General features: G+C 34.0%; 1 protein-coding gene across 1 annotated transcript; it reads right to left on the minus strand.

The window, feature by feature from the left end:
* Positions 1-10,372: 10,372 nt before the first annotated feature.
* Positions 10,373-11,479, minus strand: LOC113272868. Its single transcript, XM_026522662.1, has 2 exons — positions 11,283-11,479; positions 10,373-10,910 (listed from the first exon to the last, which is right to left on the minus strand). The coding sequence occupies exons 1-2, from the start codon at positions 11,477-11,479 to the stop codon at positions 10,373-10,375; spliced, it is 735 nt and encodes a 244-aa protein (XP_026378447.1).
* Positions 11,480-12,112: the final 633 nt, after the last annotated feature.

The following is a 12,112-nucleotide window of genomic DNA, read 5'->3' on the forward strand; positions in this document are numbered from 1 at the left end:
GAAATTCTCGGGTATGAGAACTTCGCCGTTTCGCGGACTGGGTTCGCGGACTTATCTTCACGCAAGTAGTTTGTCAACTCCAGCAGAAATTCTAGGGTTTGAGAACTTCGACAGTTCGCGGACTTGGCTCACGCCATTCTTCCGGTTCTCTTGACAACAAAGTTCGTAAACTTTGGTTCAAGGAATGGGACTTATACATAAATGTGTTTCCACAACAATACTTATGTCCACCATTGGTTATATAATCTAAACTCTCATTTCAATCATTGAAATATTCTTAGAGGACGTTATATAGTTGTTACACCATTTCTCGTCAAAACAATTTTCAAGATGATTGAAACATATCATGACTTTCGTCACATGGTAAAGATAAACTTGATCGAATCGAAAATCTTACCAACACGTATTTCGAGATATAGATAGACGAGGTATACTCGGCTCGAAATACGAAATGTGTATAGTCAAAGTTTATATATATAACATACAACTTCTTGTCTCAAAGAGTAGGAGATAGAGTAGATAGACTTTTGAGTGATATATAAGTTCAAGTCTTCAATACCTTTTTGTCGAGAAGTTCCACCGGTTACTTGAGTATTTCTTCTAATTGTATAATGAATCGCCATGAAGTCCTTGAGCTCAACTACACTTTCTATCCTAGTACGAGACTTAGCTATAATAGACTAGAAATCAAGACTTATAGTCTTGATCACTAACATTGACAAACATGCTTAAGATAGCAACGCATGCGAGTTCGACCGAGCAATGCTCTAACAATACCACACTTACAAACAAGTTAGAATTGGTTCATCTGTATTCCAAGAACTATGTTATTGATCAAATATCAATTCACTAATCATGGGTTTACGGTTTTACCAAACACAAGGATCGGTTCTAACTTAATATGGTTACTGGGACCGGTTACATCAGTTATCAGGATCAATTACATCAATTACCAGGACCAATTACCATATTCTCATGGTATTACTTGTGATTGGTTAAACAAGTCACTAGGATCGGTTACACCAATTACTAGGACCGGATACGCCAATTACAAGGATCGATTACACAACTCTTTTGTGATCGATCATACCAATTACAAATATCGATCATACCATCTTAGGTTATTACTTAGGATCGGTTGCACTAATAAAAGTCATACCAATATATAAGTCAGGCACTGCGATTAGTTTTACCAAGATACATAACAAATTATGATCGGTTTTACTAACTCACACATATTGGTAATCCAAATATATGCAATGAATAACAATACCAATAATCCTAGCGATTTTCCTTTCGATTCATAGAACAAGTTCATGAATGTACTTCCTTTAAACAAATGTAAACATTGTTTCCTAGGATGAAATCTTCACCTTTACCGATACACATAATCACAATAACATTCATACGATTATGTCGGTATCTTATATATGAAGTTCAAAAGATAAGCATTATACTTCGTATCCTAATTCCTTAACACTATGATCATATTATCATGTCTTACTACTAGAGTATAATCATTCACAGCTTCGCAATTATGTTTTCAATATAGCACGACTTGAAAGATACGTTAGGAATGAAACAGTTTAAGTCAAAATATTACTAACCTCAAGAGGAAGGATGATGTCGTCGTTGTAGATTGTTACTTCTTCACATTCTTCAAGTCTTCGAGTAATGCTTGTATGTCTCATAATCCTAGTCTTTCTATTCTAACCAATACGAAGTTGTCTCTAGTACATAATCAAGTGACTCTTTAAATGCGTTTTGATTCACTAAAATATGACAACCAAACTTGACATACCAACGCTTGGTGGGTTCAACCGAGATATACTCTAACAAGGATGCCTAATCGATTATACCTAAAATATCAATCTAACATACATAAAATTTGTGGAATTACAAAGTCTGAGACGAAGAGAACTTTATAATTTATATCAATTTTATTCACTTATGGATAGTTCTTGAATGGTCATACAACAGAAGAGACAAACCTTAAAATAAATAAGAACTACGATGATCTAGATAAGATTCTGGATATCACGAACTATTAGTTAAAAAATAGTCTGGCCGGGATTCACGAATCAGTTAGTGAAGACTTCAGTATCTGTAACCTTATAAAGTTTCAAAAGGAAACCTAGGTTTTTAAAGGACGATTCTAGTTGCAATTAGGACATAGAAGTGTCAGGATTGGGATTCTAATATACATAGAATCCTCTAATTATAATGAAGATCTTATATTAGAATATCAGAGGCTTAAGAAGAACTAAATCCAAAGACAAACTCAGAAGTTTAGTAAATCAATTTAGTCCTACATTATGTTGGATAGTGGAACCAAAAATAAAATGGAATTCTAAAGACAGCAAGAGCTTGAAATTCAAGGGAATGAAATACATGATAATTCATAATTCAGTTAATGGCGGGAAAGGAAATATATGGCTATTTTGTAGTGCTTCTGTTACTACACCAACAATAGTATCTATCACTAAGCAAGTAATAAGAGTTAATGTAGGTGAAGTTTTGGTCTTAGGGGTTCTTGCAGAGTCTTTAACAGTGGATAGAAGAGAATTATGGTCTGAAATGGAAAGCATCAATAACTTGGATTTGCCATGGCTTATAATAGGAGATTTTAATACTGTACTTAGCATGGAGGAGAAAATTGGAGGGAGAAATCCTCTTGGTGGTGCAATGCAGGACTTCCATGATGGCATTAATGTACGTAATCTCATTCAATCACCTCATTCTGGTCTTCAATATACTGGTGCAACAACATAGTGGGTCTAAAAAGAATAGTTTGCACTCTTGACAGGGCATTGTATAATTTGAAATGGTTAGATCATTATCTAGGATAGAGTTACAAAGTTGGAGTAAGAGGCATGTCAGATCATAGTCCCCTCTTGGGGTTCAAATATACATATACCAAAGCCCAAGAACACACCATTTAGAATTCTTAAAATCCGGTTGTCTCAAGATGGATTTAAAGATTTAATCAAAGAAGCATGGTCTGAAGAAGTAATTGGAAATCCTGCTTTTGTCTTTATGCAAAAAATGAAGTGTATGAAAATTAAAACTAGAGAATGGAACTGGAATGTATTTGGAGATGTGAGATTAAAAATGCAAAGAGTTGGAGAAGAGGTAAAACAAGCTTCATTATTATCTGACAAGAATCAAGAAGACATTACTCTTTTAAATAATCTTATTACTTCAAGGGGGAGACAAGAAATCATTAGTCAACAACATAAACCTATTATGCAATAAAAATCAAGAGAAAAATGGTTGAAAGAAGGAGCTGCTTACCAGATATTTTCATACTTCAGTTAAAATAAGACAAGCTGCTAATACAATCTCTGAGTTAGAAGATGATACAGGAACCATAATAACAGATCAACAAAGGATTTCTTCTATTCTAGAACAATATTTTGAGAATAAATTTAAATTTCAAGAGACTCATTTGGTATAGGAACTATTAGAAGCAATTCCTGAGGTGATTACTCAAGAAGAAAACAAAATGCTAGAATCCATTCCTTCCTAAGATGAGATCAAAAATGTTGTCTTTCAATTAGATGCAGATATGCACCAGGACCAGATGGATTTCCAGGCTTCTTCTACAGATTTGCTTGGGATATCATAGGAGAAGGTGTAATTCAAGTCATTCAATATTGTTGGAAGCATGGTTTTATACCAAAAGGTTTGAACTCAAATTTTCTATTTCTTCTTCCAAAAGTTAATTGTGCAAGGAAGCCAAGTCAATTCAGACCAATTGGCTTAAGCAACTTCAACTTCAAAATATGTACTAAAATTATCATTGCAAGAATAAGAACTCTAATGGATAAAATTGTATCAAGACAGCAAGGTGCTTTTGTCAAAGCGAGATGTATTCAATAACAAATAGTTATAGCCTCTGAGCTCATAAATGAATTGGATAAAAAGAGGAGAGGTGGAAATGTGGGTTTAAAGTTGGATATTACTCAAGCTTTTGACTCTCTGAGTTGGGATTTTCTATTCACAACAATGAAGAAATTTGGTCTCTCAGACAATTGTGTAAACTGGATAAGAGTTCTTCTTTCTTCAGTAAGAGTCTCTTTTCTAGTAAATGGTGGACCAGTTGTTTTTTTTTCAAGTTGCTAGAGGGTTAAGGCAAGGTGATCCACTATCACCTATCCTTTTTGTTATTGAAGAGGATGTTTTGACTAGATACATAAGCAAACTGCTAAATGAAAACAGACTCATCTTAATGGTCAACAGAAAAGGTATACAACCTTCACACATTTTCTTTTCAGATGATGTTTTTCTTTTTTTCAATGGTCACAAGAAGAATGTTGAGGAAGTATTAAAGTTGCTGAATGATTATCAAATATCCTCTAGACAAGTGATTAACCAACAAAAAAGTAAGATCTTTGTGGGAGGAGTTACTGAGTGAGAAAAAAATCAAATTGCAGAATTGTTCAATATGCCTCTTTCAAATTTTCCTGACAAGTATCTTAGAGTGATACTTAAACAAGGTGGAGTTAAAACTAGTCATGTATGGGGTTTTGTTGAAATATTACAGGAGAGACTAGATAATTGGAAAGGATCGTTATTAGCTTTTCAAGAAAAAATCATTCTGGTAAAAAAAGTTCCAAGCAGCATACCTATTTACAATATGTCAGTATACAAATGGCCAGCAAAAGTGATTAAAACTTGTGAGAGGATAAAAAGAAACTTTGTTTGGTCAGGAGATCCTTCTACAAGAAAATTCGTAACACTAAAATGGGACAAAACTTGTGCTCTATTGGAGGAAGGTGGGTTAGGCATTAAAAGACTGAAAGATATCAATAAAGCCTTGTTGATGAAATTGTTATGGAAGATCCAAAACTCAGATGATGAATGTGCATTATTCTTTAGAGCCAAATTTCAAAAAGCTGATGGTGAATGGCAGACCAATTATACTAAATCTTCTATTTGGTCTGGGATTAAATGGGTAATTAGTGAAGTTGAACAAAATACAAGATGGATTGTTGGTAATGGAAATAGTATCTCAGTTTGGAATGATGCATGGATTAAAGAAAAATCCTTGAGTGAATTATTTCCTGAGGATGAATACATTACTCAAAATAAATCAATGAAGGTTTCAGAGTTAATAAATAGTGAAGAATGGTTCATTCGGAGCAAATGTTGAACTACTTCCAAGTTCAAGAATTGCGAGTAATTACTGGAAAAGAAGATAAAAATAATTTGAAGTGGAACTATGTCAGGTGAGTTCACTGTTAAATTAGCTATGCAAATGATAAGAACGCATTATCCAGTGGTTAAATGGTGCAAAACAGTTTGGAATTCTAATCTACATCCAATTACAGCTAGTAATGTTTGGAAACTTGTCAGAGGAGTGTGTGCTACAGATGATAAAATGCAGGGGAAAGGATTCTCCTTAGCTTCTAAATGTTATTTATGTGGTGCAGACACAAAGAACATAGTACATATATTATGGGAATGTGAATTCAGCAAGCAAATCTGTAAATGGCTTAATGATATCTTCTTATTCAAAGTACCTGAAAGCTATGAAGACATAATGAAATTTCCCAGGCACAAGAGTAAAGCAGTAAAGGAAATGTGGACAGTTGCTGCATCAGTGACTATGATGGAGATATATTTCTTGAGAAACAGAGTTGTTTTTGAAGAAGAAAAACTAAATGTAACTAAGTTAAAGAAGAAAATCATGCAGTTCACAAAAGACTGTTCAGTGAGAATGAAAGGATGTATGCGGGAATGCAGTTATGATTTTCAAATTCTCAAGAGTTTTGATTTGGGAAGAAGGCCTATAAAAATACAGAAGATAGTGGAACTGAAATTTTATCTTCATGCTCCTAACCAAATATTAATTTGTTGTGATGGAGCTTCAAGGGGAAATCCAGGAAATGCAGGTTGTGGACTTGTTTGCAGAAGCAGCTCTGGTGAAGTTTTGTATGCTGAGATAAGAGGCCCGGGTATAGCTACAAATTTTATAGCTGAACTTATGGAAGTAATTGGAACTTTGGAATGGGCAAGAGTAAACAATAAATTTGATGTGATTATAAACTCAGATTCAACTGCCGCAATAAAAACCTTTACATCAGGTAATCTTCCTTGGTTTGTACAGTCCATATGGGAGAGTGTCACTAAGGATTTGCAGAATCTAATTTTTTTTCACAATGCCAGAGAGATTAACTTCACAACTGATGGCCTTGCTAAGAAAGGAACATATTTGAATAAGGGTGAAGTTAGAAGATTCTATATTAGACAAGATTTCATGTCTCGAATAGAAAATCCTAATGATAGATACTATCGTTTCTGCTAAGGGGTAACCTTATGAAAAGGCTCTCATTCTTTTTGGTTTTTTTAATTTGTTTTTATTTATTTTTTACTTTCTTTAAGCCTTTAAGGCTTTTCTTTGTAACTCTTTGGCTAATTCTTTGGCAATAAAATATATCGATTAAGCAAAAAAAAAAAAAAAAACTAGGTAGAACTAGTTTCCATGCTTAGGAATTACCTTGACACTAAGTAAGCTCAACTTCTCAATATATGTACGCATGTGAGAAGTTTTCCTTGAACTACAAAGAAGAATGTGTAGGCACGTATTTATTGATATAATCTATGTGTACCAAATAGTTATCCCAAGAATAATGGTTAAGTTATCCGTGAACTATTAAGCAATCATGGAGTTCAATAACTCTCAAAGAGTAAATCAGTTCGCCAACTTTCCAAAATAGTTTGTGAACAAATTATCATATTTATGAACTTTTTATTTCTATAAGTTCGCAAACTGTCCAAATTAATTCGTATGCTCAAGTTGGAAAAAGTGACCAGGAACTTCTTCAAATCAATCAGTTCACATACTGATGACGAAATCAGTTTATGTGCTTGAGGATTCAAAAGTACCCAAGAACATTTGAAATTTAACCAGTTCCCGAACTGAACAAATCAGTTGGTGTATGTGAGTTAATATGAGATTTAATCATCATATATTATCAGTAAGCTCAAAGTTTGTCTACTGACTAAATCAGTTCACGAACATGAATATAACTTGATGTCTCATATGAAATTATTACGCAATTAGAATATATTAAACAATAAATTATTCTCAAACTATTATGCGATAAGTTTTTTAAGAACTTCCGTTGCTTGAAATATAATTAGAGATTTATCAAGTACTAGCTTCAATTCGAAAAAATTTCTTTGTAATTTTCATCATATTACTAAAGTTCATACAACATTTTTTTAGTAGATAAAATGGTTAAAAAAAGTAAATAGGATAGTCATTCTTCACATTCCTTTGTTGATGAAGTCCTATAAGATATCTTCATTTTTCTTCAACCGTCAATGTCGATTGGTGAAATCTGATACTCCAGTACCATGCTCTATTATTAGTTCGAGAGTCTTTTTTTTTCTAAAATAAGTATTTATAACCAAAGAGTTATTACAAAAGGTGAAAAGACGAGGGTACCCAAATATACCTCAATCTAAAACTTTTCCTACCTATAAGTCCTTTCTCCGAAAGTGATTGTCTATGGACTGAGTCGAGACAATGCAACTAATCGGTTCACACTTCGTGTGATCGTCTATGGATACTAGATTGAGATAATACAACATGCAAAGTGTGTTTACTTGATAAAAAGGTTCGGACTTAACCAAACACAATAGGATTCACTTATCAAGTAAATAGGAATTAACGTTTGTGTGATTTACTTTAATTAAAATAAAACAATTATAATGCGGAAAATAAAATTAAATGACACAACAAGATTTTGTTAACGAGGAAACCGCAAATGCAGAAAAACCCCGGGACCTTGTCCAGAATTGAATACTCTCAGGATTAAGCCGCTACAAAAAATTACACCTAACTTCGTATATTTGAGACCAAGCAACTAAACCTATAGTTCACCTAGTTCCGTCTGTATTCCCACGCCTCCAACTTATAAATAAGTCACGTACTTGGAACAATTCCTTTGGTTCGTATTCCAAACAGTAAAGGAACAACAAATCTGTTTGATATCCACTCTCTTCAACCAAGTGATATGAGTCGGACAAAGGCTCTTCTGTTTATCTTAACATAAACTCCTTCGTCAGGTTCTTAGATCTATCTTATGTTCAATTACCGAAATAATCGTTAAGATTTTGCGATCAACACTCTTAATCCAAAGAATTGTGTTGATGCCGATCTACTCAATTAATCAATCCAATTCTATCACAAGGATAAAACCGATTATTAATTGGATCCTCTTTTACCGAAACAAGTATACAAATCAGAAATCTTCAATATCTTCTTCGTCTTCAAATCTTCTTAGATCTTCAATAAACACCTGCACATAATCACTTGAATCTCTTGTGATCAATCACGCACAGAACAGAGTCTGCTAACAATGGATTATCACAAGATCGTCTTTAGAACTACAAACAGTCTAAAGATACCTGTCGAAACTCTGAACTAGTCTGAGTGAATCTTATATCAGAAGAGAAAATCCTCAAGTATAAACAAACCAGGTGCAACAAAAGTTCAACCACCGTTAGTCAATCAAATCAATGAAAACAAAAGATAAACCGCAATTATCTAGTTTCCCACCAACGGTACTAATAGAGCTTCTCAATCCCAAAGAAGACTTTAAAACGAGCGGCCGTAAGAGATTTAGCCTAATTAGGTTACTCTCCTCTCCGAATAGGCGGCTACACCAGTAGCAGCACAACAAGAGGTAGTTTGTTGTTACCAAGGATTAGTTTGCTAGAAATGCAAACTTCAAGTATTTGTAGAGTAGGAAGTTTGGACACCCCAAAACCAAAAATATTCTCAAGATATTCATTAAAACAAACATTCGGTTTCCATAATTCCTGGAAATGCTCTGTCCAAAAATAATGATAGAAATCTCTCAGAAAATCTTTAATTAGTAAATGCACATTACTAATTCTTATTTTCCTAAAAATAAAATTAATAACCTTAATTAAAAGGTTCTTAACTTATTTATGTTTCGATCCTGGGATTCTATTCCCTTAGCTATTAAGGAATAACTTTGAACAATTAAATAATAAACATTCACAGCACGTGTTCAAAGTATGTCGACATCCTTACTTTGTAAGTTCTCTTTCATACTTACAACCTTGAAACCGATTTGCCACACTTCCAAAAAAGGTTAGAATTGGTCCATCTGACTTTCAAGAACTATGTGATTGATCAAATAACATTCAACCACTAATCATGGGTGTAACGGTTCTACCAAAACAAGTTTCAGTTCTACCTCCATGTGAGTACTGTGCATAGTCACACTAGCTTTCCAAAATTCGGTTGACTAGGTACTATGATCGGTTCCCCACATATATATGGTATCTAACTTGAATGTGTTGCACATGTCCGTAGGATCGGTTCCCCTTTGCCTAAAAACGTGTTGCACATATCCATAGGATTGGTTACCATTTCTGCTATAAACCTGCTGCACCTCATACAAGGATCGATTCCCCTTTGTGATGTAATGCACCTCTTACTAGGATCAGTTCCCCTTTTCCCAGATTTTGTCAGACATAAAATCACAAACTCGATCATACCATCTCAGGTGATTACTTAAGATTGATTTCACTAATAAAAGTCATACCATACATAAGTCAGGCCTTTGTGAATAGTTTTACCAAGAAAACAAAAAAGTCATGAGTGGTGCTAATAGTCACACATATTGGTTGTTCATAATATATGCAATGAATAACAAAACCAATAACACCTGGTAATTTCCTTTTCGATTCACAAACCAAGTTCATGAATTTACTTCCTTATAACACATGTAAACACTGTTCCGTAGGATGAAATCCTCACCTCATACCCATACATAATTATAATAGCATTCAAATGATTATGACGATGTCTTATCTACAAAGTTTAATGGTTAAGCAATAAACCTCGTATTGTATTCCTTAATACCATGTCTATCTAGAGTTCAAACATGCTTCGCAGTTTTGTTTTCAATATGCACGACTTGGAAGATACGTTAGGGAATGAAATAGTTTAAGTCAAATATCACTAACCTCAAGTGGAAGGATGATGTTTTCGTTGTAGCTCCTTGCTTCTTCACATCTTCAAGTCTTCGCAGTACTTGTAATGTCTCATATCCTAATACTTTCAAGCTAACCTATACGAAGTTGACTCTAGTACATAATCAAGCGACTCTTAACATGAGTTTTGATTCACTAAAATATGACAACCAGACTTGATATACCAATGCTTGGTGGGTTCAACCGAGCTATGCTCTAACAAAAGGTTACTAAAAACTTTTGCAGTGGATCTAAAAGCACAAAACATACATATGTATGCCTTTATTTTAGGCATTTAGCTATAATAGAATCTATAATATGGTTGTTCAGGAGTCTCCAAAATACCCAAGAATTATGGCCTTGAATCAAATATTCTTGTTTCACCTCTTGCTAGGTTGGAACCCTTTTTTGCTAGCTTGTCTGCTGAGAAGTTCACTTCTCTGTAACTATGGATGATGCACCAGGATGTAAGACTTGCACATATTTTCTGCCATCTATTCACTACAAAACAGGGAATTTTGTTGTTCTGTAAAGCTGAGATTGCAACAGAAGAATCTGTTCTAAAACATACTCCTTGAAATACCTTGCTAACTGCCCATTCTCCTGCATTCAAGATAGCTAAAACTTCTGCGAAAAAATTTGTTGAAACACCCAATCCACCAGCAACAACAATTAAGAATTCACAAGAACTTGTTATACCAATGAAGCCATATCCTGAAATTCCTGGATTTCCTTTTAAGTCCCCATCACAGCACATCAGTATCTGATTTGGAGGAGGAAGTTGGAAGAAGATTTCTTTAATTCTTACTCCTTTTACTTTCCTGCGTTTCATTCCAAGGGATCTTAAAACTTGTAGATCATAAGTATTGTTCCACATAGGAGATTTTATCCTGAATTCACACTCCACTGTAAATTGAATAATCTTAGTCTTGATTACTTCCAATGAAAAAGATTCTTCTTCATAAATGCATTTATTCCTTTTAAATCATAACTCCCTCATTGTAATAAAAGAAGCTACTTTCCAAATTTCCTTTATGGCTGGGCTTTGTTGCTTTGCCAGCTTCAGCATTTCTTCAAATGATCTGGGAGTGATGAAGTTAAAAATATCTCCTAACCATCTCCATATTATTTCACTAAAATTGCAATACCATAGAGTATGATCTCTATTTTCTTCCTCTTTTTTGCAAAATCAGCATCTTTAGGCCATTTGAACTTTTCTATTTTTTAGATTTTCATCCGTGGCACAAATGTTTCTAGCTAACTTCCGGACATTGCTTGCAGTATTAGGATGAACTGAGGGATGCCATACCTGTGCTATCAATTGCAGTTTAGGGAATTTCTCTCTTATAGCTTCTACTGCTGATGCCACTGTAAAATCACCTGAAATGGTATATGTCCAAATTCTTCTATCATCTCCTCCATTTATAACTGGCATTTCATTAAGATCAATCAACTCCATTATCTCACTGGGAATTACCCGTTCTCCCTCTAATAAAAAGTCTAAAACTTTCATCTCTGGGAACTAATTAAGAAATTTATTGTCAGAATATTCTTCTTTCAAGGTCTTATCCTTGATCCATTTATGATCCCAAACTGATATCTTGTTTCCTGTCCCTACAAGCCATCTTGTACCTTCATGTACATCCTCCATTACCCATTTTATTCCTTGCCATATAGATGATTTCCTGTAATATGTAATCCATTCACCTTTTTTATTTTGGAACTTAACTTGAAAAAACTTAGCGCAATCCTCTGTTCTATTTTGAATCTTCCAAAATAGCTTCATTAATAAAGCTTTATTAATAACTTCCAACCTTCTTATTCCCAGACCACCTTTACTTAATAGAGAACAAACTTTATCCCATTTTAAAGTTACCTTTTTTCTTTGAGAAGGGTCACCAGTCCATAAAAAAATCCTGATAATCCTCTCACATTCCTTTAATACTCTTTTTGGCCATCCATATACTGACATATTGTATATTGGTAAGCTACTCAGGACAAATCTTACCAGAATTAATCTTTCCTGAAAAGAGAGCAATTTACCTTTCCATCCTGCAAGTCTTTCCTGCATCATCTCAACACAGTTCCACAC

The sequence above is a fragment of the Papaver somniferum genome, chromosome 4 (genome assembly GCF_003573695.1).
Source record: "Papaver somniferum cultivar HN1 chromosome 4, ASM357369v1, whole genome shotgun sequence".
Classification (NCBI taxonomy): domain Eukaryota; kingdom Viridiplantae; phylum Streptophyta; class Magnoliopsida; order Ranunculales; family Papaveraceae; genus Papaver; species Papaver somniferum.